At 40.9% G+C, this 25,164-nt stretch overlaps 1 protein-coding gene across 7 annotated transcripts in view; it reads left to right on the forward strand.

The window, feature by feature from the left end:
* The window catches only part of LTBP1 (latent transforming growth factor beta binding protein 1), a 390,765-nt gene that overhangs the window by 150,762 nt on the left and 214,839 nt on the right, over positions 1 to 25,164 (forward strand). For 2 of the 7 annotated variants that reach the window (XM_038561238.1, XM_038561239.1), the window contains exon 5: positions 12,509 to 12,676. The exons of 1 other annotated variant lie outside the window; for it this stretch is intronic. In XM_038561238.1, the coding sequence (XP_038417166.1) occupies positions 12,509 to 12,676 (168 nt within the window). Of the gene's footprint in view, positions 1 to 12,264; positions 12,677 to 25,164 lie in introns of those variants that run through there. 4 more of the 7 variants (XM_038561242.1, XM_038561245.1, XM_038561241.1 and 1 more) reach the window with 2 other exon arrangements.

Raw genomic sequence — 25,164 nt, forward strand, 5'->3', positions numbered from 1 at the left:
CAAGAATTGTTTAACTTAATTACAGAATAAGCCATTCTAATCAGTGGGTTTCAATTTGTTGAAATCCATTTTGATACCTTTCAAACCAAGTCAAGCAATCAGATCTTATCTGGAAATTATGTAGGAATCAAAGTCCACAGTGGAACTTTACTTGATTCTAGAGTCTTAAATAATAATTATGACCATAAAGCAAACATCTTGAGACGAAATTTTCCATACTTAGAAGCTCTTGTGGGTTTTGCTATCTAATATATCATGGGGTAAATGTCACCACTAGTTTGAGCTTTCCCTCACAGTTGCTCCACTAAGAACTGACCACATGTAATGATATCCTCTTGGGTTTGCATAGTATTTAACAGCTTATGAATTATACCCATACAAATTATTTCATATGGCCCCTGCCACGGTCTCACGAGGTAGATGGGTTGGGTGGCATTAATCTGTGTCTTTTTTTCCACTCTAGTTTGCAAGATCCTGGAGGGTGGAGCCTGTGACTCGTTTCACTGTATTCTTTTCCATTGAACCTCTGAATATTAGTTTCTCTGTCAAATAAAAATCTTAGCAGTTATTCTGTAGGTCTGTTGTAAGAGTGAAATGAGGTGAGTGAAACCTAACGTACTGCCAAACATATAGTATGTGCTCAGTCTGTTTCCTTCCCTTGCTCCAACCTTCCCAGGTGCTTAGTATCCTGTAGTTTTCATAGTAAATGCTCTTTCGAAGTGTAGGAGAAGCATTGGGCAGTGAGGAAAGAGGGAAGGCTCACACTGAAATGCCAGCTCTACCATTTCCTGACAAAACGACCTTGGTTAGGTTTCTGACGAATATCTCTTAGTTTCGTAGTCTGTGAAGGGGTGTGAGTATCATCTAAATGATAGTGGTGTACCTGTGAGCTCCATAGCTTAATTTAGGTGCTCAGCACACGAGTCCATCATTTATGTAGACAGTGCTCTGTACATTTAGAAAGATCTATAAATTCAGTTTCTGTGTTCTCAGAATCTAGGGAAAAAGAAGCAGAGAAGTGTGTGTGTGTTTATATTTTACTGTGTAACAAATTAATCCAAACCTTAGTGTTTTTTTTTTTTTTAAAGATTTTATTTATTTGAGAGAGAATGAGAGCCAGAGAGATCACAGAGGAGGAGGAAGAAGCAGACTTGCCTGCTGAGCAGGAATCCTGATGTGGGGCTCGATCCCAGGATTCTGGGATTAGGACCTGAGCCAAAGGCAGACACTTCACTGACTGAGTTACCCCAGCGCTCCTAAACCTTAGTGGTTTAAAGCAACAAATGTTATTTTACAGTTTCTGTGCCTCAGAAATTCAGAAATACCTTAGCTGATTGGTTTTGGCTCAAATTCTGTCATGAAGTTGCCATCAGGGTATCAGCAGGGGCTGCTGTCATCTGAAGGCTTGCCTGGGGCTGGAAGATTTACTCTCAGGGTGGCTCACTCACATGGTATTTGGCAGGAGACTTTGGTTCTTTGCCATGTGGACCTTTTCCTGGGCTCTGTAAGTATTCTCATGGCCTGGGAGCTGGCTTCCCCCCAGAGGGAGTGATTGGAGAGAGAGAGAGAGAGAGCCCAAGACAGAAGCTGCAGTGCCTTTTGTGATCTGGTCTCTGAAGTTGAAGCCATCACTTCTGTTTTATTCTATTCTTTAGACAAGAGTTCCTAAGACTAGCCCCATGCTCAAGGGGAGCAGAATTGGATTTCAAAAGAATTTGTGGATAGATTTTAAAACCATCACAGCGTTCAACAGGAGAGGCACTATCTTGAGGAGGGGGAAAGTGGAGAATGAGTGACCTAAAAAGAATTAACCTGAAAGCTGGAGAAGTTACAATGTGCGATTACACATCAATTCATTTTTTTATTGGCAGTTAATAATTTTTCAATCTTATTTATCACATGATAAATACAAGCTCGATCTAACACAACTTTGAGAAAAGGGATGTTTAGGCTGAAATCTTTTCTAATGATGAGTTCTATTGAATTTGGCATTAATCCCTTAGAGAGCATCATTGGGGCCATTTGATGGAGTCATTTAGAAAACTGAGCCAGAGAGAATTTCGTGCTGTGGGGAGGAGAACAAAAAGTAAATGACAGAATCTGTATTCTGCAAGCTTGGATTCCTCTGATTCTGTACTTCTAAATTCAGCGATTAAAAATGCCACTTTTCTTCCATATAGCCAATTGCTTCAGCGGATTTTTTTCTTTCAACAGAACCCATCAAACTGAAGAGTTGTTTTGGCAGTTACAAAATCGTTCATATCTTCACCTTCCTTAGGGTTTCTTACAATGAAATGCTTTCAAATTATATCTCTTTGCTCTGGACTTAAACTGCCTCTGTGACAGAATTGGAATTTCTGAGAGGCACATCAAGGTATTGTTTCCAGCTTGGCAGCTCCAGTGATTCAGAATACTTGCACAGGGTATAGGAAGTTTGGATCTTCAAAGTCTGCCCTGTCTTTTGAGTTCTTTTTTCTTCTTTCAGGCAGAATTTAAATTTTGTAAAGTATGCTAGACCATTTTCTTCTTTGTGTCTGCCTTGAGCATGAGAGGGAAGTTCCTAAACCTCCTTATGGAGATGATAGAACCCCAATGGCTCTCAACTCCTTTAAAGTTTTGTGACTTCCAGTTATTAGTTGGAGTAAAAGTTGCTTCTTTGCCCTTTTGGTAGACAGTGGAATGCCTGTGTATTCCTCACCTGGATTCATACTACCTTTGATTCAACTTCTCTTCATTTCCTAACCCTGCATTCTTTCCCATGGTGCTCCCCTCTCACCACCTAAGCGTTTTTTGTCTCAAAGAGGGAGAACCACCCAGTGGGATGTTCATTACAAATAGAGAAGGAGGGTAAGGATACAAATTGTTTTCTTGGGCTTGATTGAGGCCAAAGGAAGATTGGTAAAGTAGGAAAATATGTGTAAATTGAATTATGTGCTAAAAGCCAAGGGAAGATGGAGAGATGCACTGTCCAAACTGGCATGTCTAGCTTGCTGAAAGCTGTATAGAGAAGGGATAAGTGGGTTGGTTCAAAAGGATAAAAGTTGGAGAAAAAGGAAGAAATGTTTTCTAAGGGCAGAAAACTGTACATGAAGGAAGTAGGCATGTGAGAGAGGACTTTTGGGCATTTTGGTTCAACTAATGCCCAGGCTCTGTGTGGAATGCTGAGGATGTGAGGCTAGATTTGCTCTTGATGGGAAGGGGTCTCAACTTTCTTTGAAGGAGTTTGTTTTTGTCAGAAATATGTGTCAAGAAGATTTGTCAAAACCAGTATGTAAATAATACGGAATCCTAATTCTCAAAGTGTATAGTAGATATAATCTGGTACCCTTATGAGAAGTGGCCCCCACTTAATGGAGCTGTGATAATTCATGAAATTTTTTCTTTGGTAAACAAATAGCCTAGTAGGTGATCCGCCTTTTGAGTCAGACTTGCTTCTCCACACACACAAATAAACAGATGTTATTTATGGAAATGGTGAGTGATAGACTGATAACAAATGCCTCCATTTACTTCTGTTTGGAAAAACAACAAATGTGGGGATAAATAAAACCTAATTCTGTTCCAAAATTAATGCACAGAAAATTTGAATCATGTGAAGCATATCTAATCCCTGCTTTCTGTAAGGAGACCATGCAAGCTAGCCAGATTGTATGAGTACAAGACATATAAGTGTTCACTGCTCTGCACCTTGTTCTCTGGGCTCATGGACAGCAGTGCAATCCTCTCTTGTCAGTTGTAGAAAGCCTGTCCTCCCATGGCTGTGTGTGTGATCTTTAACTGTGTTGCTGCAAAGACCAGAATGGGTTTTTAAAGAAAGGTAGAGATATTCACTTGAAAAAAAAAATGCATCTTCTAAATGGTATTTCTCTCTTGGGAGACAAACTCTGAGAGGGAGTAGCATCTTGAATGTTGATGCCAAAAAAGAAAAAAAAAGAAAACCTCCCTGGACAAACTCACACAACCCTTCCCAAGTATGGTTCCCATAATTGTGAGGATTCTAGATCCAGGTGGTGGACTACATTCTCAATTCAGTATTGAGAACATAGATACAGTGAGTATTCCCCCCTCTGCTCTTTCTTTTTTGCTTCATTTTATGTTATGAACTGAGTTAAGTCTTGTCACCTTGGGGATGTTTCTCTCAATCTCTTTCTTTTCCAAGATTTTATTTATTCATGAGAGACACAGAGAGGCAGAGACACAGGCAGAGCAAGAAGTAGGCTCCCTGTGGGGAGCCTGATGTGGGACTTGATCCCCAGACCATACCGAGGATCACGCCTTGAGCCAAAGGTAGACACTGAACTGCTGAGCCACCCAGGCGTCCCTCTCTCTCTCTTTTTAAAGATTTATTTATTTATTTGAGAGAGAGAGAGTGTAAGAGCATGAGTGTGGGGAGGGGTGGAGGGAGAAAATCTCCAAGCAGACTCCTCACTGAGCCCAACCTGGGGCTTGATCTCTTGACCCATGAGATGGTGACCTGAGTCAAAACCAAGAGTTGAATGCTTAACTGACTGAGCCACCTGGAATGCTTAGCTGACTGAGCCCTGGGAATGTGCCACAGCATTTCAGATGCCACCATCCTTTCTGGATAGATTGGCAATAGTAGATTTCCTGGTATTCAAGATTAGGAGCAGAGATTTCCAGATATGTTCTAGACAGGAGAATTTTTAAAGTCTTGTCAAAGGAACCACTGTGAAATAGCCTACTGCAGTTGCAGGATGCCATGACTGAGGTTCCTCAGAGTGTGGTCATCTCTTTTCCTGGACTGCAGTCCAGAGCCTGCCCTGAACTTTGCTGGGTATTCCTTATCTGATAGCTGATATATGCCTGCCTGAACAGTTGAGTCCCCTTGGGGAATGTTAAAGAAATTATTTTACAAAAAAAAGATCAGAATATGAAAATGTCAAAAAGCATTGGTTTGTTGTGTTAGTTTTCCACTTTTAGTATGACTTTATTTTTTTCCCCAAACACTGGATCCGATCCTGCTGGGTGAGCAATTTGTTGGGTAAAAGTTAGTCTTTTGACTGTAAAATATATTACACCTTTAAACATACTTGATTTTGTTCCAGAGATAAAAATAGGATCTTTTAAAAAATATTTTTAGAGAAGGGAACTTATGGTTGGTGTTAAAAGAGTAGAAATCCTGAGGAGAAAAAGGAAAGATGAAAACCAATCCCATGGTCTCAAGGTGTGTTGCTTAGAGTCCTCCTGGTGCAGTGGGTGTCTGGTTGGCAAGGCAAGATTGAAGGCCGAGAAAATGTGATTCTAGGTGACAGTCTGAGATTTTATGTCTGGAGTCAAGGTAAAACAAAGACTGAATGAAATAGGAAATTAGACCAGATTCCTGAAATATGTGGAATTTTGGGATGAAATCTACCATCTTTGTTGTGGATCTCTGACTAGTCTCTTGACCAGTCTCCCTGAGCTGGGAACCAACATGTATTTCATAAAATTGTATGTATGTATGTATGTATGTATTTATTTATTTATTTATTTGAGACAGAGAGAGAAGGCACATTAGCAGGGGGAAGGAAAGACAGGGAAAGAGAGGAAGACTCTTAAGCTGACTTGGCACTGAGTCCTGACTAAGATTATGACCTGAGGTGAAACCAGGAGTCTGGCACTTAACCCACTGAGCCCCTCAAACCATGTGCCCCTCAAACATGGTTGGTATATAGGGTGGGTTTTATGGCCCAGTGGCAATTCATATCAGGCTTGTAGAATCTCAATAATAATGTTTTTGATTTCCTAGTTCTTTGCCTGACAAAGGGTGTGGATACTTAGTAAACAACAACAAAAAATAGGTTTAAAAGCTCCTTATACATAATTATAACTCTTATTTACAAAATTAAAGGAAGTTTCTATCATGCGTCAGTTTGATTTGTGCATTAGTTGTTGTGAAACTGGGAGCAGATAATTGTTTTTCTTTTGAAAAAGTGTTTGAGAAATTTCCGTTTCCTGTTTATTCAGTTATTCTCTCATTGGCATGTTTAATTGAAAAATTTCAGTTTTTTTTTTGTCATTGGCCATTTTGGGGTAATGTTTTAATGATTTTGGGAAGAATGTGTTTTGTAATGATTGCAGGGTTTCCTGAATAACAATTGTGTTTTTGCTTGATCTGAAACTTTTATGGCTAAAACATTACTCTTTGACATACAGCAAAACATACAGCATACAACAGGTATGTTTTGAGGCTAAAGGTTTAATAGGATTATTATTTACTATTTTAACTCTACTGGCAATTAACTCATAGATAAATGTTACTTATTTAGTTTCTTTCAGTGAAGTTTGTTCATTCAGTTACTGTTCTGGAGCACTTACTATGAGAAACATGTTGGGCATATAATAGTGACCAGATACATTCCTGTTGTCATGGAGATTATATTCTCATGATGATAATCAAATAGTATAGAAAGATCATTGGTTGGTTGGGTGCACACACATACAAGGTAGAGGCAGTCCAGCCTAGAATTAAACATTTTCTATATGTAAGTTTATAGGTCATCTTTAAATCCATGAGCTAGAACAGGATGATATCATCTAGGAAGTCAGTAGGGAAAAGAGAAGGCTACAGAGGCTGAGTTCTGGGGCCCTTCCCTGGATAGGGTCATGAGGAGCAGTGGACAGCAAGGTAGACCCATGAAGGAGTTAGAATAACTCAGAAGGCCAGTGGAGAAAGTGTGTTACGAAGCAGAATGTCCTTGTGTGTCAGGCTGAATGTTCAAGGAAGAAAGACCCAGAAGGTTTACCAGTGAATTTGGCAATGAGGAGACCCCAATGGCCTTGACAAGGGCAATTTTGGTGAAGTATGGACAGCAACAGCTTAACTGCAGCAAAGTTCAAAAGAGAAAGGTTGGGGCGGCAGTGGAGATAGCCAGTAGAGCAGCTCTTTGGAGAAGTTTTGCTGTAAGGAGAGCAGAGAAATAGAGCATTACCTGCAGTAGAGAGGCATGGAGACAATATTCTTGATATTTTGGGCAAGAGCACAACGTGTTTGCATGCGAGCAGATGGGAAGAAAGCAAGTCTTTGAGTCTGTAAAAGAGGAAGGGATCCACTGGTTTAGCAAGGGGTTAGGTGAAGGGGAGCTGGCTTTAGCTAGAACCTCTTCTTTCATCAAGGGGAAGGCAGGACAGCTACAGATACAGGTAAGTTGGTAGGCCTGGGTCTTTATAGCTTTTATTTTCTCAGTGATTCAGGGAGTGAGGTCATATAAGAGAGTACGTGACTAGGTTGCTGCTGTGTTTCTGCCCAGGTGGATATTTTAGGGACTGTGGTCACATTTTCAAGCATGGTATACATTTGATGCCTGCTTTTTGATGAGCAGTAGGCAATTCTGTAAGGAGCTCAGAATATATCCAGAAATTTACTCTTACATTAAGTGATTTAACGGACATATAGAAAGGCAAAGAAGAAGAATTTATTTCCTTTAATGTATAAAAAAGGAGAGGAAATCTTGTATAGATGTGTGAGAGAGAAAAGTAACTGATATAATTTCCTTGAGTGGATATTAATGGAGGGTTGAACAGGAGAGGAAACTCACATGGACTTTCCTTTAAATGTGTATCATCTGGGTAGCAACCAGTTCTTCCTCTGCTTCTTCACCTAGTTACATGTACCTGGCAAAAACCTCAAGAGATGCTACTGGAATGTAACTCCTAGATTCTTATCTGAGGAGGTGCTCAATCATACCTAGAAATCTCCTCTGAGTTTCCCTCTTGGAGGATGTTTCCCTCTTGGCGCATGTTCCAGGACTAGAGCCACCTGATGAAGTCACAGACGGTGATACAAGTTTGTTTGCATTGCACCTTTCTCGAGGAACACAGAGTTTTCTCCAGGAATTATTTTAGTAGTCTGTGAGGAGTTAAGCAAGCCTGGAGAGCAGAACAATGAAGCCCTGTTATTCTTAGCATTATTTAATACTTTTATGATTTGTCCTTCAAAGAATTCTTGGCCTTCGGGCAGCCATGGACTGCAGCAGGAGAACAAGCCCTTTGCTCCGTCTCTCACATGTGTCCTGTGTATTGAATCACCTCCAAAGTCTCTTTCAAGAGCCTCAGTTAATGCAGGGCAATGTCTTTTAAACACAGAGAAGGTGCTTCTCCTTCCCAGAGCCTATGCTACTTGGTCCCTGTTTTTAAAATGGGATGAATGGTCATGTGCTGTCACAGCATGAGGGGAGGCTGTATTTATGCATGACATCTGATGTGAGTCTTGAACTTGTTCTGTTCATTTCTTTGGCTGCCTTTGCTTTCGGTTCCATCATAGGCTAGTGATTGAAAGGTGGCAGCTGGGCTCTTTTCTAGACTGAAGTCCATTGGTCGGTGACAATTTTCAAATTTTTGAGTTTTTCTCTGTTAATGATTTGGAAGCAGAAGTGAAAGCTTTTCATACTGGGAAGATATTGTCTTCCCTTCCATCCCATTCACCATACACTCTGAATGTCTGTGGTTTGTTCTAAACCACGTACCAGTACCTCTTCCTGGAGGTTGAAATCTGCATGGGGTCTGGCACAACCTGCAGACAGGATGTTGACTCTTGAGTGTCTTGACTGACTGGCTGACTAGGAGGCCCAATGGAGGTGCTGCATGGCTCCAGGCAATCTGTGGTCCTGGCCAACACCTCAAAATGCAAGGTTTGAAAGTGCTTGCTTAGGATTTTGGGGACTGATTTGACTATGGGGATCTAAAAATGACATTTTTTCACCAGAGGGACCAAGCATGAAAGCCGTGCCAAGCAGTTTTCCCTATTAACTTCCGATTGGCCTGACTTTTGCTTCCCAAATTTGTAATTCTTAATCAGTGTTAGTGCTCCAGGGACAGTCTTAGACTACTGATTTCATCATGGACTTTAGTCTCCTTGCCGGTGAAGCAAGGCCTTATTAGACCACAGTGGAATCCGTGATCTCCATGGGGTTTGACAGTCTTCCCTGGGGTCACTTCATGTATTCTATATTTACTAGGTACTTCCTAGATGCAAGCATGTGGGGTTCTTGAGTATATGTTTACTCAAAGCATTTGAGGAAGGTGCCTCTTGCAAAGGGGTCTCTGGAGGAAAGTTCACTGCCACTGTCGCTAAATTCCCACAAACTCTTAACAGATAAGTGGTATTGTCTTGAGCTTGTCACATGTGAGGAATTTGAAACTCAGAGCAGTTTACCTTACTCTTGGGTACTTTGAAACTTAAACTGTACATGATACCCTAGAAATGATATATAGAATGCATAGAAATGATTTTACAAGGGGATGGAAGAGTGTATTTTCTAATCCATTTAATATTTATGGAGATCCTATTAGAGCTACAAATGACCATCTAGCGTCAAAAGAAGCTGTGAGCTTTTCAGTACTGATTTTGAGATTGTTGTAGAAGACAAGAGCTAGTGTAATGAAGAAATCAATTCTTTGTGAAGACAAGAGGACCTGCTAGGATTTTGTGTCTGCTTTAGAATTAGACTACTTTATAGCAGATGTTAGTAAAACACAAAGGGAAATATGAAATAAAATGTGTCTTCTTCCAAGAAGATGTGAGCATTGTAAAAATCAGAATTAAGTCATATGAAACTGTCTCTGCCTTTTGAAAATCCAAATGATTCCAGGCCAAAAAAATTTTTTTGGCAAAGAAATAGAATAAGTTTTAAAAACAATAGGCCCGGAGAATCTCAAGTGCCTATAAAGTGACTACTGTAGCTGAGAGGTGAAATGGGAATAATGATTAAGTGCTTGCTTTCTTTGGATGTCTCTCTTCGCCTAAGTGAGCATAATTTAGGTGACGGTATGAGCATCTGCATGGCAGCTGCTGGTGCCACGAGTTAATGCCAGAGAAGACAAAATAGTTGGCACACCATTTCTAATTTCATTATTGTACCAAGAGCCAGAAAAAATAGAAGTTTATATTCTTTTGAAGTGGCACGATACTGTCTCTCTCTCTTTTTTAAATGGCTTCACACACTTAGATACACAAAGTATTCTCAAGATATTTGTAAGCATGGTCTGACAATTTAGAGTGTGAGCTGGTTTGTTTGTGTGGGTGTATGTATGCTACTGTAAAAACAAAACAAAACAAAACAAAAAAAAAGCCGAGCTATATGAATTTCGCCTGACTCTGGAATCAACATTCTATTGTAGTTTTTTAAATTTCTGGGTGCACCCAAACATTTTAAATGTCGTGTAAGCATTCAAAGCAGTGGTTGCCAACTGTTTCTTTAAATAAAGTTTTATTGGAATATAGCCACAACCATTCATTGACATACTGTTTTTGACAGTCTGCTTTTCTGTTATCACAGCGGAGTTAAATAGTTGCCCAAAGAGTCCATTAGGCCTGTAGCCTTAAAATATTCATTATTTGGCCCATTATAGAAAAAGTTTCTGGATGCCATTTTGCAAGGTGCTGGAAGATCTGGTCAGCTCCTAGGATATCTCCCCACTTCACACTATGTGTCCTTTCTCTTGTCTTAGAACCACTGAATGAGAATGGGTAATATTCTTGGAAAAACATTTGGAAAGAACTGAGGCTATTTTTTTTCTGGAAGACTCCATGTTAAGTGAGAGGGCCAACCCAAGCTGATCTCTTCAGGTTCCTGCTAACTTGTGCATTCTTTGCTTACTTGGTGTAGTTAATTTTGAGTAGTTGAAGACTGTCTTGTGGAAGAAGCATTATTAGATTGTGAGACCATGGGGAGGGACCAGGGTGGGGATTAAGGGGTGCAACTGACACACTTGAGCTCAAAAAGGAAGAACAGTTGCTAGGAACAGCTTATAACTAGAATGTGCTATCCTAGTGGATAATGAGCTCCCTATCACTAGAGATGTTTAAATACAGGTTGTGTCAGAGGACCTTTGAGGTCCCATTCTATCTTTGAAATTCTAATGTGTGTGTGTGCGGTGTTTTTTTTTGTTTGTTTGTTTTTTTGTTAAGGTTTTTTTGTTTCGCCAAAGCTCAGATTTGACCACAGTTTATTTTGTTGAGGGCCTATAGAGGCCTCTTGGATGACTTCCTGAAAATATAATCTTGGTCAGACCAAGGCAGAGTTGCTTCTGGTAGGCAGGGGATAGCCACAGAAAGCCTGGCCTAGTGCTAGTCTCTTTGGCCACTAAAGTAACACAGTGGTGATAGGAAGGGTACTACTTCCTACCGTCCTTAGTCTCAGAGATGAACTGTTTGGGTCCAGCTGCTGCTACCACTTTGCTTTCAGCCTTGGATGCTGGAAAGAGGAAGGGCCTGGATGGAGGAGTAGGAGCATATCACAGACATAGAAGTCAGACTAGAGTTTCTGTCTTGTGCTCTGCCATAGAATCTATATTGAGACTTGGCCATGAATGGCAGTTCTGGGTGAGCTCATACACCCTCTGTGCAACTCTACTATTGCAGCACAAAAGCAGCCATAGATAATATGTAAAGGAGGAAGTGTGGCTGTGTTCCAATAAAACTTTATTTACAAAAACAGGGAGTGGTTCAGATTTGATCCCCAGCCCACAGTTTGCTGACCCCTGATAAGAGATACTGGAAGTCATATCTAGCTAGAAAACATCAGTTGCAATTCTCTCATGTTTCGGAGAAATGGTGAGATGACCTGTCCAGAGTCACACCATGGTTGAGCCAGGATTATAAACCAGAATCTGACTTTGAGATCAGTGCCCATTTTGTGAGTCTCTGGTGCCTCTGCTGTGCAGTCTGGTTATAGCATCTGGTTTTAAGGGGAGGGTCATGTGAATGCAGGAAATACCTGCCTGAGGTGGCCTGTGAATAGCAACAGCCGAGGGCTCCAGGATGGCAGTTTGACAGGGGCAACCCTTTAGCCTCGTGACCTGCCCTCCCTTTTTTTAGATGGACCCTGTTGACAGTAAAACAAAATACAGGTTGCATAAATTAATATGGAGAAATAATGCCCCAGAGTTGTGAAAAAGAAATGGGCTCCCACAGCTGCGTCACAGGATTTGATCACTTCAGCTGAGAGTGCCAGGAGATTTGAGACAGATGTTTTCAGACATGCCGCATGCCTAAAACATTTCCAGGGGTCGGACTGCAAATAGTGACTTAATAAGCGGAGAAACAGGGAAAGTATGCAAGTTGAGGACACAAGCGTTTATTCACCACGAGGTGCATGGCCAACCTCTTTGCATTCCATCTGCCTGTCAGGGTTGGCTCTTTCATGTCGTGCCCTCCGTATTGCTCTTCGTCTGCCCGTGAATAAAGTGCAGCATTGTGGTTAGTAATCCCACTCCAGTGACTCGACTTCAAATGTGGTTTTGGAGTGCATCCCAGAGTTCTGTTTGCTAAGCTTCCTACTCCTGTTTCAGAGACACCACTGGATACAGAGCAGCGAGCACTAAAGGCTTCCCTCTTCCCTTAAACCTGTCGGGTTGTGGGCTCTCTCTCGTTCCCCCTCTCCTTTCCTTTCCTTTTTCCCCCCTTTTTTTTAAGAGAGAAAAAAAAAAACAAAAACCTTCCAAGGCACGTTCATGGATACTAAGCTGATGTGTTTGTTGTTCTTTTTCTCCCTGCCTCCGCTCCTAGTGAGTAACCACACTGGCCGCATCAAGGTGGTCTTTACTCCGAGCATCTGTAAAGTGACCTGCACCAAGGGCAGCTGTCAGAACAGCTGTGAGAAGGGGAACACCACCACTCTCATTAGTGAGAATGGTCATGCTGCCGACACCCTGACGGCCACGAACTTCCGAGTGGGTGAGTTCCTCCACGGTCCCTAACTGTCCTTCCCGAATAGAGTTTTATGAGATCGGAGCGTTTAGACCGACTCCTCCACTCACCCGGCTCCCTGCTTGAATGGGCTTCTGTATCTCAGTGCGAATATTCTGCTGCTTTCGTGAGATCTTTTAAATAGCTTGCCGAATACTTTTTTACTCTGCTTTTTTGGCTTCTCAGAGAAATGGCAAGCAGGATATTGCCCCTCATGGCTTATCCTTTACGCAGCCTGTGGTGATAGGAGATATCAAGAGGACAGAAGGGAATAGGTGTCAGAGGAAGACCCTCGTGCATGACTTGCATGGATCAGCTTGAGATTTTTGTCTGCTCAGTAGCAGGGAGAATTTGCATTGGATCTGACTCCTGTTGCAAAATTTGGATAGTGGTGATTAAGTTAGAATTTCTCCTTTATGAAGAGTCACGTTCTAGAAAAATTCTAAAAATTGTCAAAAACTGAATTTCGGCTGTATAGAGGAGTACGGACTTGCATCTTTTGCCACATTTCGGCTCTGTATCAAAAGGTTGGATTATAAATTGATATATGACATGGATTTAGGGGAAAAATGCTAGTGGCATGCTGTCAGCACTCAAAACCTTTTAATCTTTTATAACTAATTTAAATACGAACTATGGGGGTTATTGAAAAGAAAGCTTTTCACTTTTAAAATTTTTGTGGTGTTTTTACTTTTTTGTAAAGGGAGAAAGTATTGCGGTCCACTGAATGCTGTCACACAGCCATGTTGTCATGCAATACAGTATTTTTGTCACGGAAAAATGTCTTTTATTATTTTTTGACCAATTATGGTTTGCCATGTGTACTCAAATAATCACAGACACCCACATTGCTTTATGAGTTACTCACAAGAATAACCCAAATGTCAGACAGATAATAACACTGGCTAGATCTGGTCTTTTTATGGAATATTGCTGTTTAGTCTTGAGTGTGTGTGTCTGGGGGGTAGGAGAGAGGGTGTTTCTTTCAAACTGATTATCATCAAGACAAAATACAAGGGGACAGCCTGAAGTCCTTATTAGCTCTTTGATTATTCTCCTGCTTTATTGTGACTCCTAGTCTTATGAGGTCAAAGCAGTGTTCTAGATAGATAGTCTGTGCTTGGAAAAAACATGTGCCCACAGATACTATTTAAAAGAGTATTGTGAATGTCCGGGCTCTGATAGGGGTGTTTGGGCATATTTTAAAAAGAATTTAGCTGGTAGGTGCCAAGGGGCACATTATGGTTTGCAGGGCAGAGAACCGAGTCTAATGGGAAGTGTGTTGAACTGAGGATCAGGAAACTAGATTCTGGTCCTGGTCCTGCCACTAACTCCCTAATCCACAGGGTGTGACAATTAGTGTTTCTGGACCTCAGTTTTGTCTCATCCACAAAATAAATGGCTTATGTTTAGCGACCTCTGAAATTCAGTGTGTTTTTAAAATCTTAGGACTTTTTATGGGTAACAAGTAATAATTTTTTTTGGAGGGTTACAGACAATGAGGGGAAAAGAAAAGGTATTTCCCAGTAGGTCGTTATGGGCTTTAATGGCTTTTTCCCACTTTTACTTTTCTTGATTGCCTTCGTTACTCTCATTACTTTCCCAGCTCCAACATCATCGACAGCGTCTGCTCCTCCTCCTCCTCGCATTTTTCATAAATCTTTACAGTAGGAATGACAAAGTAATCGGATGGGTGGTAATTTTTTGGCTTACAGTGTATTCATTTTGAAACTAAATATTTGAAGGCTTTGAGAAACAGAGGAAGTCTACTTGTTAAAACATGCTGCACACTTTCCTGTCTGGCATTTAAGCAGATGTTTAGGAACAGGATACACGTAGCCTATTCACAGTATGAAACGGAGCAAACTTATTTACACACAAAAAAATTTCAAAACCAGAACTCTACTGTGCCACAAAAGGATTGGCATACTACTTGAAAAGAGAGAGACAGAGAGGGCATGGTAATAAAGTTTCACCCTGGAAATCCTGGGAAGTATTTCATTTATATCCAGAGCTATTTTCCTCTTCCCTTTATTTTAATTCAAATATTGGAAAGTTTCAAAGAGAAGTTTTACATTTTTTTTAAATTGAAGAATGGTTATTTTCTAGAACTCAGAGATGATTAGTCAGAAGTACAGAAAATTTTAGAAATTCATTTTTCAGCCCTGTATCTTTGTGGGCTTAGATGGTTTAATATAGTTTTATTACTTACAAAAAAGTGGCTTTCTAACTTAGTGGGTTTTCTCTCTATACAATATATTACAATATTACAATATATTAACAATATATTAATATTACAATATATTAAATCTTTTGACAAATAAGATATACGTATGGAAAATACAATAGCTTGGGAAAAATTCAAAATTCGTTGTAACTTGTTGCTCTCTTTGGCCTCTGGTATGTAAGGTGTGGAGGCTGGCTAACTTCTGTAAAGGGTCAGATGGTAAATACTTGAGACTTTGCAACATAAACTGTGCGGCGTGCAACTACTCAACTCTAAGTGCCCTTGCACGCAACCATAGACAATATGTATAAGAATGGGTGTGACTGCATTACAAAATCTTGGGTGGGCATAGTTTGCTGACCCCTGCTCCAAGGAGTCAACATAATACGGGGAAAACCATATGGACTTCAAGGTCAAGGCAGCTTAATTAAATAATCTATTTTGAGAATCAGAATACAGAAATAATTTTGAACATTTCCAGGGTGATTTATAGTTTTTTTTTTTTTTTTTTGAGGAAGCTAGACACATAGTATTGTTAACATTTTTTTGATAAGGAAACTTAGGTGGGTGGTATAAGTGAACTTGACTTAGTTACACAGCAAGTCTGTTAGCTAGGACCAAAACTTAGATCTCCTTAAGTCATCTGTTTATTTAATTTCCTGGGGTCTGACCACAATGTGTAGGAGGGACACAGGTGAAGGACCTCATGGAGCTGGGTTTTGTGGGAAGGATGAGTGATCTGATAGAACATAGGCGGCTGAGACAACACCTGCTCTGGGTTGGCGTCCTGGCTTCATCATGGCCATTGGAAATATTCCGGCTTTAGGTCCTCATGGACTCAGGTCACTGACCACAAAAAACAAGTAATAATAGATACACAGAGGGTAGTTCTGTGGCAGCCACAGGGGTAATATTTGTTTCTTCCTTTTTTAATGCTGCTTCTACATTAGTCTTTCTGGTTTATGGTGATGGTGAGTCTGGACTGTTCAGATGTGAGAGACAGATGTATTTTTCATGACTATTAAGCATATAGTCTCTATTCTTGAATATTCAGTTGGGGAAAATTTTTTTAAGACTTTATTTTTAAGTAATCTCCATACTTAACCAGTGGGGCTCAAACTTACAACCTCAAGATCAACCCCTCAACTGAGCCAGGCAGGGACCCCCAGTTGGAGAAATCTTTTTTTTTTTTTTTTTTTTAAGATTCCATTTATTTATTCATGAGAGAGAGAGAGAGAGAGGCAGAGACACAGGCTGAGGGAGAAGCAGGCTCCACACAGGGAGCCTGATGTGGGACTTGATCCCAGGTCTCCAGGATCATGCCCTGGGCTGAAGGCAGCACTAAACCACTGAGCAACCCGGGCCGCCCATCTTAAGTATAACTTCCACTTACTGTGAGGCCTTAATGACGATGATATCCGAGGGAAGTACTCTGAGATTCTAGAATAAACTTATTTTTATGAACATGATATTAATATGATATAACAGAATATTTACATTAAATGGCATTTCCTTTAAAGCAGATTTCTAATAAGTTTTTTTGTGACATTCTGAGCTTTGTCTCTTTGCTCTCCCCACCTTTGCCTTTTTAAAAAATGGGAACATAGTCCCAGTTGGGTGGGCCAGCAGGTTAACCACTGTTGTTTTAATGGATTCTTTCCATTCATAGGGATATAACGAAGATGACCTTCTGGTATTTTTAAAGTTGTTTATAGAGTCGTAAGTTCTCCTATTAAGAAGAACACAGGAATTCATGTTGTCACAACTTGACTATTTGAAATAAAATAATACTCTCCGTAGCATAGCTTATTTGTAGAACCAGTGAAAAGCAATCATGATTGCTAAAATAACACATTTGGTTTATATGATGCTTCTTTCACTGAGGAGTTACAGGGGACATAGTTACCATCAACATCAATTGAATAATTACAAAAATTATTCGATAATTTAAAAAGTATGTTCCCATATGTTATTTCATTTGATGCTTGCTTCTCCTATTTTGTGGGTGTGAGTATCAAGGCCCTGGTGGTTTGATTAAAGATGACTTTCAGTTGGGTTTTCTGTCCCAGAGTCCAGATACCTCCTGCTTTCCATGTTGCCAAGTGAGTATGTATTTAACCCTGTACTAGATTTTCCAAGACATATCGTCAAGCTGTCTCCTGAGAGCTCGTGCTTTGCGGAGATGAGCAGTATGTGTAAATAAATGGAAAGCAACGTAGCACATTTTCGCAGGAGCTCAGAGAAGGAGATACCCTGTCTAGCTGAGGGAGGAATACTTTGAGAGAAGGAGGATGGTGTGTGACTTTTCTGTTGAGCTCACTGTGCTACCCCAGCTGCTATCCCCGTTGGCTCATGGTGGGAGCTGGGGAAATGCACGTTGCCTGATTGTAGATGGATGGGGGCAGTGAAACTTGAAAGATTAGTTAGGTTTCAAAACACAGAGGGGATGGGAAGGAGTGAGAAGGGATATAAAGCTGATGGGGGAGGAATGACTTCACCTGTTAGAAGGAGGCATGGGGGGCCAGAAGGCTCAGGTTGTTTCTGCAGAGTGGGAAGAGTTTCACTTAAAGGTAGAGAGCCTGGGAGGTAGTGCTCAGAGACATGACAAGTCCAGGACGGTAGGTTGGGGCAAGACTGGAGGAGTACCTTGAATTCCCAGCTTAGGAATTTGGACTTTTTCAGAACTTGCTAACAGTCTCCAAAAAGGGGACATAACTATTGATCATTTTGAAAAAAGAGGGCAGTTTTCTCAGTTTTTAAAGGGAGGAAACTAGTGTTGTAATAGCAGAATTTAGCTTTTGAACAGCTCCTGATAGAGGATGACCTCTAGCCCCTTTTAATGGTTTTGAGGTGGGCTTGCTGCTTTGCACTGGGAGTCTTCCCCACACACCTCACAGAACCAACTTAGTCCTGAGTGTTCTTGAGGAATAGAAGCAGTTCATTTTGTTACACGCTTTCCATAGGATCTCTTTGTGAGGAGGGAAGAACAACAGTTCCCGCTCACTGAGGCACTCAGTAAACCAATAACTGCTCAAGGAGGAGGAAGCATTTAGATTTTTTTTTTTTCCAGCAACTTAGTTCAGATGCTGAGTCTTTCGTCCTCTGCCAGTTTTTGTATGGATCTCTTGATGTTTATCCAACACAAAAACCAATGAAATGCCAACATATCACTCTCCGATTCACTGGGGCATATATTTTCCCCTTGATGCATTATATAGGTTTATGTTTTTAAACATAATCAAATACTACATTAAAAAAAAGTGGTGGCTTTTCAGTTGGGCAATTTGGAATGCTTAAGAACTCATCAGAGAAACTGCTCCAGATATATTTAACCTTCTCAAAATATTTTCAGATACTGAATAAATGTCATAATGTAAGGCATTTTCTTGTTTATTTTATTGAGTTGTGGAGGTGGTATAGGAACATGAATGTATTTAACATATTTATCGAGCACCTGTTGTGGGCCAAGGATGGGTATCACATTGGAATACAGCACTGAACAAAATAGATTCTTGACCCTGCAACACTGAAAAAATACAGTGTGGCTGAATAATGTGGGTGAACCTTGATGATACTATGCTAAGTGAAATCAGCCAGTGACAAAGTGCCAAATGGTATATGATTCTACATGTATGAGTTACCTAGGTAGTCGGATTCATAGAGGGAGAGAGAGTGGTGGTTACCAGGGGCTGTTGGAAGAGGGATGGGGTGTAGGGAACTACTGTTTAATGGCTAGAGAGTTTCAGTTTTGCAAGATGAAGAAGTCCTGGAGATTGAATACTCAACAGTATGAATGTACCTAACACTAAAGACCTGTACAGTTAGAAATAGTTAAGAGAGTAAATGTTATTTTGCATGTATTTTACCACAATTAAAAAATTTTAAAAACCTAAGCTGTAGTGTGAGCGTACACTACTGTCAAATGTATACTACCAAAATTTATTACATGTATGAAAAATTTGACATAATGCCAGATATTGATAACTGCTATGAAGAAATAGAAACTTGGGAGGGGGATAGAGATGGGAGTGTTGGTGGAAGGTATGGAATGATATTTTATTTTTATTATTTTTAAAAGATTTTTTAATAAAGATTTTATTTATTCATGAGACAGAGAGAGAGAGAGAGAGAGAGAAAGGGGCAGAGACACAGGCAGAGGGAGGAGCAGGCCCCCTGCAGGGAGCCCAATGTGGGACTTGATCCCGGAACTCTGGGATCATGCCCTGAGCCAAAGGCAGATGCTCAACTGCTGAGCCACCCAGGCGTCCCCCCCCTCCTTTTTTTTAGGCGCCCCTTTTAAAAAAGATTTTATTTATTAATGAGAGACACAGTGAGAGGGGCAGAGACATAGGCAAAGGTAGAAGCGAGCTCGCTGTGGGGAGCTGGACGTGGGACTTGATCCCACTGGGATCACAATGAAGGCAGCTGCTCAACCACCAAGCCACCCAGATTCCCCTGGATTGCTATTTTTAATCCACCCAAAGGGCTGTCTGTTGAAAGGACTTTTTAGCAGGGACCTGAATGGAGAGAATAGTGAGCTGTGGAAGAGAACATCATAAACTTTATAATCTATCACTGTGTTTATTGTTTTATTTAAACTGTGGTTCATCACCAGAGGGCTGGTGTTTGGAGCTTTCAGGCAAATTTGTCCTATATGTTGTCTTGGATTAGGTTTTATCGATCTGTGAATAGAATAGGTGCATTTATACACACACACATAGTCTATCAGGGAATCCTGTTAATAACATCTGTAAATAAAGAGCCTCATACAAAGAGGATGGAGGCAAGCCTTTTTCCTGGTGTAAAAATGTTCCTGGAATAATTGCAGAAGGAATCTTGATTATTTATAATGAAAAGTATACAGTGTTTAATGTAGAAAAGAATTACCAAAGAAGCTGTTTTGCCTCTTTCTCCAGTATTTTATATAAGACAGATCCCGTGATTTTGGTATGGAGCTTGCTTTGAATGGAAATTAAAACTGGTTGTGAGGGCAAATGTGTATGTGTGTGCATTTGAGTGTCTGTATTTAGGGAAAGGGTCCATCATGGAGGAAGACTGCATGGAAAGGTGATTTCAGGGGTTAGTTGGACAAAGGAGAGGCAATAAATTGACTCTAAGAACCAAAATCAGGAGTGAATGAGGTCCTTTTGGTTGAAAAGGAAGATCTTTGAAGATGAGAAGGTGAGGGGCATCAGAGTGGTTATATAAGAAAGGAGGTCTATAGTCAGGACAGTTAAAGAAAGAGGGAAAGAATGAAAAGAAACGAAATAACTGTAGGTAAAAGAGTTCAGCAGTTTGCTAGCTCTGTGAGAAAGGCATGAGTGATCTATTGTTCTTTGTAAGCCATGCCTGGCCTATATCATGAGGGTGGCTGGGACTCCTTAACGGGGATGTGCTGGCTAACCTAGAATAAATGATCTTTCAGAATTCCTTGGAGTCTGTAACACACTGTCTCGAAGTGTGTATTCTTTCCTAGTCACTCAGCGTGAGCACATGGGATGAACTTTGGAAAACCAGACTCCTTAGCATGCTGGTTCTTCCAGAATAAGCTGCTGCCTGGTTCCCTGGCCTTAACTCAGCCTTAATCTCTGCTTCTTCAGGTTTCCAAAGGTCCCCAGACACGCCAGGCCTTCTGCACTGCTGTGCCTGGCAGGTGCATTTCCCCACCCAGTGTGCCTGGGCAGTCACCCGCTGCTCTGTCAAGAGTCAGCCAAGCGCTGCTCACGTGACAAAGCCTCCTTTCCTTAATTTGTTGTCATACCTGTATTTCACTAAATTCTAAACTGCTTGGGGACAGGGACCTATCTGCTTTTTGTTGGTCTCCCTGGTGCCAGCATAGTGCATTATTTTAGAAATGGTTATTGCATCTTGGTTGACAGAGCAGTTTGTCTATGCAGGTGCCCGTAATAGTGGCACAGAGATTTTTCCTGATAAAGCTTCATCATGAATCCTCAGGCAACTGAAATCACATGAGCAAAATAACCATCTGAGCCGTCTTTATATAGAGTTTGGGGACACAAGATAGGAGAGCATATGCCAGGGGCTGCAGGATGCATGAAAAAGGACACATTTGTAGTACCTCGTATGGAGTTTGGATTTGGCATTTTAAACACTGACTGTAGTGTACTTTCTACTCATGGCAAAGTGCAGTTAGATTCCTATATATTGAGCTGCTCCTGCTACATGGACTTCCCACTCCCACTCTTACATCTGTCTAAATACCCACAGTCTCTTTAGGAACAATTTCAAGCTCTATTTCATATGTTTCTGTCTGTGCTGCTTTTTCTCTTTCCTGTTCTCCTTCTAGTGATTACTCTGTCAGTTGGCACTGGTGATCTAGCTCAGTTGTACTATTGATGGATCTGGAAGCCCAGGCTAGTGATTGAAGTAGTAAAATGAAGCCTGTAATGACCCGACCTTCTTGTAGTACCTTTCTGAGGCTTATGAGAAGGAGCAGGCTGAGGGTGTGTATGGATGGGTTCCTTAGATCGATTTCAAGAAGGCCTTTATCCCAAACATGACCAATCCTTCTCTTAATTCACAACTTCTGTGTCCTGTTATATGGGGCAGTGCATTTAGAGCTCCTGGAGTTTGGATAGGGTATGTCCCCTTCATACTACAGAGACCATGGTTCCTTCATTTACTGATCCTAATGGCACCTTAGCTTCAAAAAAGACATGGGGCACCTAGGTGGCTCAGTTGGCTAAGTGTCCAACTCTTGTTTTCAGTTCAGGTCATGATTTCAGGCTCGTGAGACAGAGCCCCACATCAGCCTCTGCACTGGGCGTGGAGCCTGCTTAAGATTATCTGTCTCCTTCTGCCCCTCCCCACTTCCTCTTTCTTAAAAAAAAAAAAAAAAAAAAGACACAGAAGGATGTTTCCATTACTCCTTCACTGTGGTCCTTTGATCCTAGTGCACAGAAGGCTCTGTACTTGCTCACATTTAGGCTAGCTCTGGGCAGATTAGAGTACATACAAAGTAGTATTAGGTATCGTTATCATATGGCGGAGACAATGTAGTAGCACCATGTTCCCTCTGCCTTGGATCTGCTCCTCCTTGAGGGGTTCACTTGCTTACCCAAGAAGCTCTTGCCTGTTTCCAAGCCTGCTGGCAAGAGTGAAAGCATTTAAATAGTGTAGCACATTCTGGAACTGAAAGCTGTGGTCAGGAGGAAAAGTAATCATGCATAGATGGGGGCATCTCTAGTGATGTACGATTGTAACATTTGATCCTGCTTTGTGCTCCTCACTTGGCTGTCGGTTGTGTAATTTACCTCTGGGTTCCTTGGTTATAGTAAATTTAAGGAAGTTGGACTTAACATAAATACTGAACTCACATTTATGAGATATGGTGTATATCTGCAGCATTTATTGGCATACAAGTTGGGCTCAATTTTGCATCTGTAGTATAAGAGTCAAACATTTATATCGGCTTTTAGTATCAAGGTATATATATTTCTTCCAAGTGGAAGAGGAATAACGCATTTGTGTATTGTTGGAAAAACGTCCTGGAACTAACATCACAGATGATATGAAAATGTTTTTGAGGGCAGCCACACAGTCATCTTCATGTTACGCAGTCCAGGAAAATAAAATAACTACCAAATGGGGAAGGATAAAGTTAGTTAGGAAGTTTGAGATTTATTCTCCAAAGTTATATCACAAATAAAATGAGAAGAGCCAGATGCCCTTCCTTTGCCAATTTAATGTAATGCTGTCATTGATACACTTATTGAAACTTGATTTAAAAAAAAAAAAACCAACAACTAGATTTTCTATTTAGTTGGAATATAGTTATAGAGAATGGTTTCCTGCTTGACACCATTATCTTGAATTTAGATTCATGCAATAATTACCAAAAAACTGGCATGGCTGCAGTATTGGCTTTTGTAAGATTTGGTGGGAAAAAGAAAACTTTCGGCAGTAATGAAAGGTTTCTTCACTCTGAGACCAAACTTAGGATGCCCATCAGATTCAATAAAAACTTGTTCTGGATTATGAAGAGTTTCTAAGCTTTCCTCGTGTAAAACCTCAACCTGATTTTCATCAAATTTTCCTTAGAAGAGGTAAAAGGGAAACTTGACATTAAGATTTTTACAGTGAGGAAAGCAGACCACTGCCCTTTCTCTGGCAAATTAGGAAGTACACTGGAACATTTTTAACTAGTCTTATTTAGCAGGATTAGAATATGTCACTTTTTGCCACTTCATTGTCCCTTTCTGAAGAAAGGGTGATTTATGAGTCCTCTGGATCTTCTTGTGGTATTAATAACATTTTGAGCCAGCTGTTTTATTGGGTGTACACAGAGGGTAATTAGAAACATCTGAGAGTCCTGTAATGTGCCCAGAAAACCATGATGTTGTATGGAAAAGAAAAAAAAAATAACATTCATGCCAAAGTTGTGTACTTGGTAAATAGATGAATTAGCATTAAACAGAATTTACTCTGTATTATACCCGTTTTGAAAAAGAAGCTAACTCTTCTGGCTGAAAATACCCTCTTATTGAAACACTTTCGCTGCAGAAATCGTAACCTTATTTGGTAAAAGACCTTCTGACTGTGCTGTTCATACAGTAATTATCATTTCCCTTCTGTCAAACTCCATCATATTATAGACCGTTTTCTGCCAGAAGTATTTCTTCTTTTTACCTGGCAGTTACTTGAAAACTTTAGAATTCTGAGGGATCTCGTTTAAGGAAATTAACTCTTAGAAACATACTGCACGAGGGACTAATAGTGTCCAATTTGCCTAATGGTCTATCCTAGAAATTAGGGTGGGACTCAAGAGCTGGGGCTCTCTTTTAGCTGGTTTTTTGAAATCCGATCTGCTCCAGTGGTGGCTGAGTTTGAATATTTGGGTATGCAGCAATAACAGCAGCTAAATCAGGGTCTGATTTAAATCAGGTCCTGTTCTCTCTTCCCTCAAGACAAAATCTAGACAAGAAAACCTAACAATTTGCTGGTGGCTGTTGAATGGTTCCTTTCATCTTCATTCACAAATAACAAGCCCTCCTGACAAGTCAGTGCCGAGTCAAACTGACGCATCCCAGGCAGCCATGGACAGGGTTCAAGTTGGAGGAGTCCAGTCTCTTTTCAACCTGTCTTGCTTTGTGTGTCTCCATTGGGTGTGCCATTTTTGTCCTGTTTACTCATTTTGAGTGGGATTCCTCATCAATCCTGAGACAAAATGGTAGCTAATTGTTAGAGGCTGGTGGTGACTTAATGAAGCCTCTAGAAGGAGAAGTGGATTCACCTGTATAAAAATGTTCATGGGGTGAGGGAGGTAAGATAGTAGTTAGGAGCTCTGGCTGAAACCTGACTTCAGATGCCTGCCTTTTCCAACCCCTAAATCGGTGGTTCTCAGTCCTGGTTCCACAGCAGAATGTCCTATGAATTACTTAAAAGATACAGATGCCCAACCCACACTGCTGGCCTCCTGGATCATAATGCCTGGGTGTGTTTTGAAAATGGACAATGTTGGCAATCGTTAGCTGTGGCTCTGATAGAGAACCTGTGGTCTAAGCCAGTGCTCGTCACCCTTCCAGGCTCAGGAATCACTATGAATCTTGACAAAATGCAGGTTCTGATTCAGTAGGTCTGGGATGGGGCCTGAGATTCAGCATTCCGTACAAGCTCTTGGGAAAGGGATCCCACCAGGCAGGCCATGGATCACCCACACAGTAGCAAAGATCTAAGGTATTATTAATTCATAAAAATTGTTTTGAAAAGATACATTATCATTAATTAATGATCAGGTTCTTAGGAATCTGACACTATGTTGGGAAGTGGTTTATAAATGCTATATAATCAAAATATGTTAACCCTTTGCAACTTTCCTACCTCATTTTCTTTCTCTATTAAGCTGAGGTTACCTGCCAGATAGTCTCTTGGGCACGATCACAAAGGATAGCATCAAATGCTGGTGTGCAGGCTGCCCTCTCTCTTGACCCTACTGTTTCAGCCTGCTGTGGCCGGTCTCTTTGCCTTCAGAATTTCCAGGGGGCAGTCAGATAGCCTCTTTGTTCACCTTGTCCCCTGAATTTCAAGGGATATGTGTTAGGCTCTCCAGACAATTGTCACCTTCTCTGCCTTAGGGCAGCAAGCTGGTTTCTGCAGTGCAGCCAGCACCCCAGGCAGTGAGATGACTATTACTTCTGTCAGCTTTCAGATGTAGTTCAAATCCCATAACAGAAGTTAAGCATCTGACCCTTGGTTTCGGCTCAGGCCCTAATCTCACAGTTGTGAGATC

Source organism: Canis lupus, chromosome 17, assembly GCF_011100685.1.
Source record: "Canis lupus familiaris isolate Mischka breed German Shepherd chromosome 17, alternate assembly UU_Cfam_GSD_1.0, whole genome shotgun sequence".
In the NCBI taxonomy this organism is placed as follows: domain Eukaryota; kingdom Metazoa; phylum Chordata; class Mammalia; order Carnivora; family Canidae; genus Canis; species Canis lupus.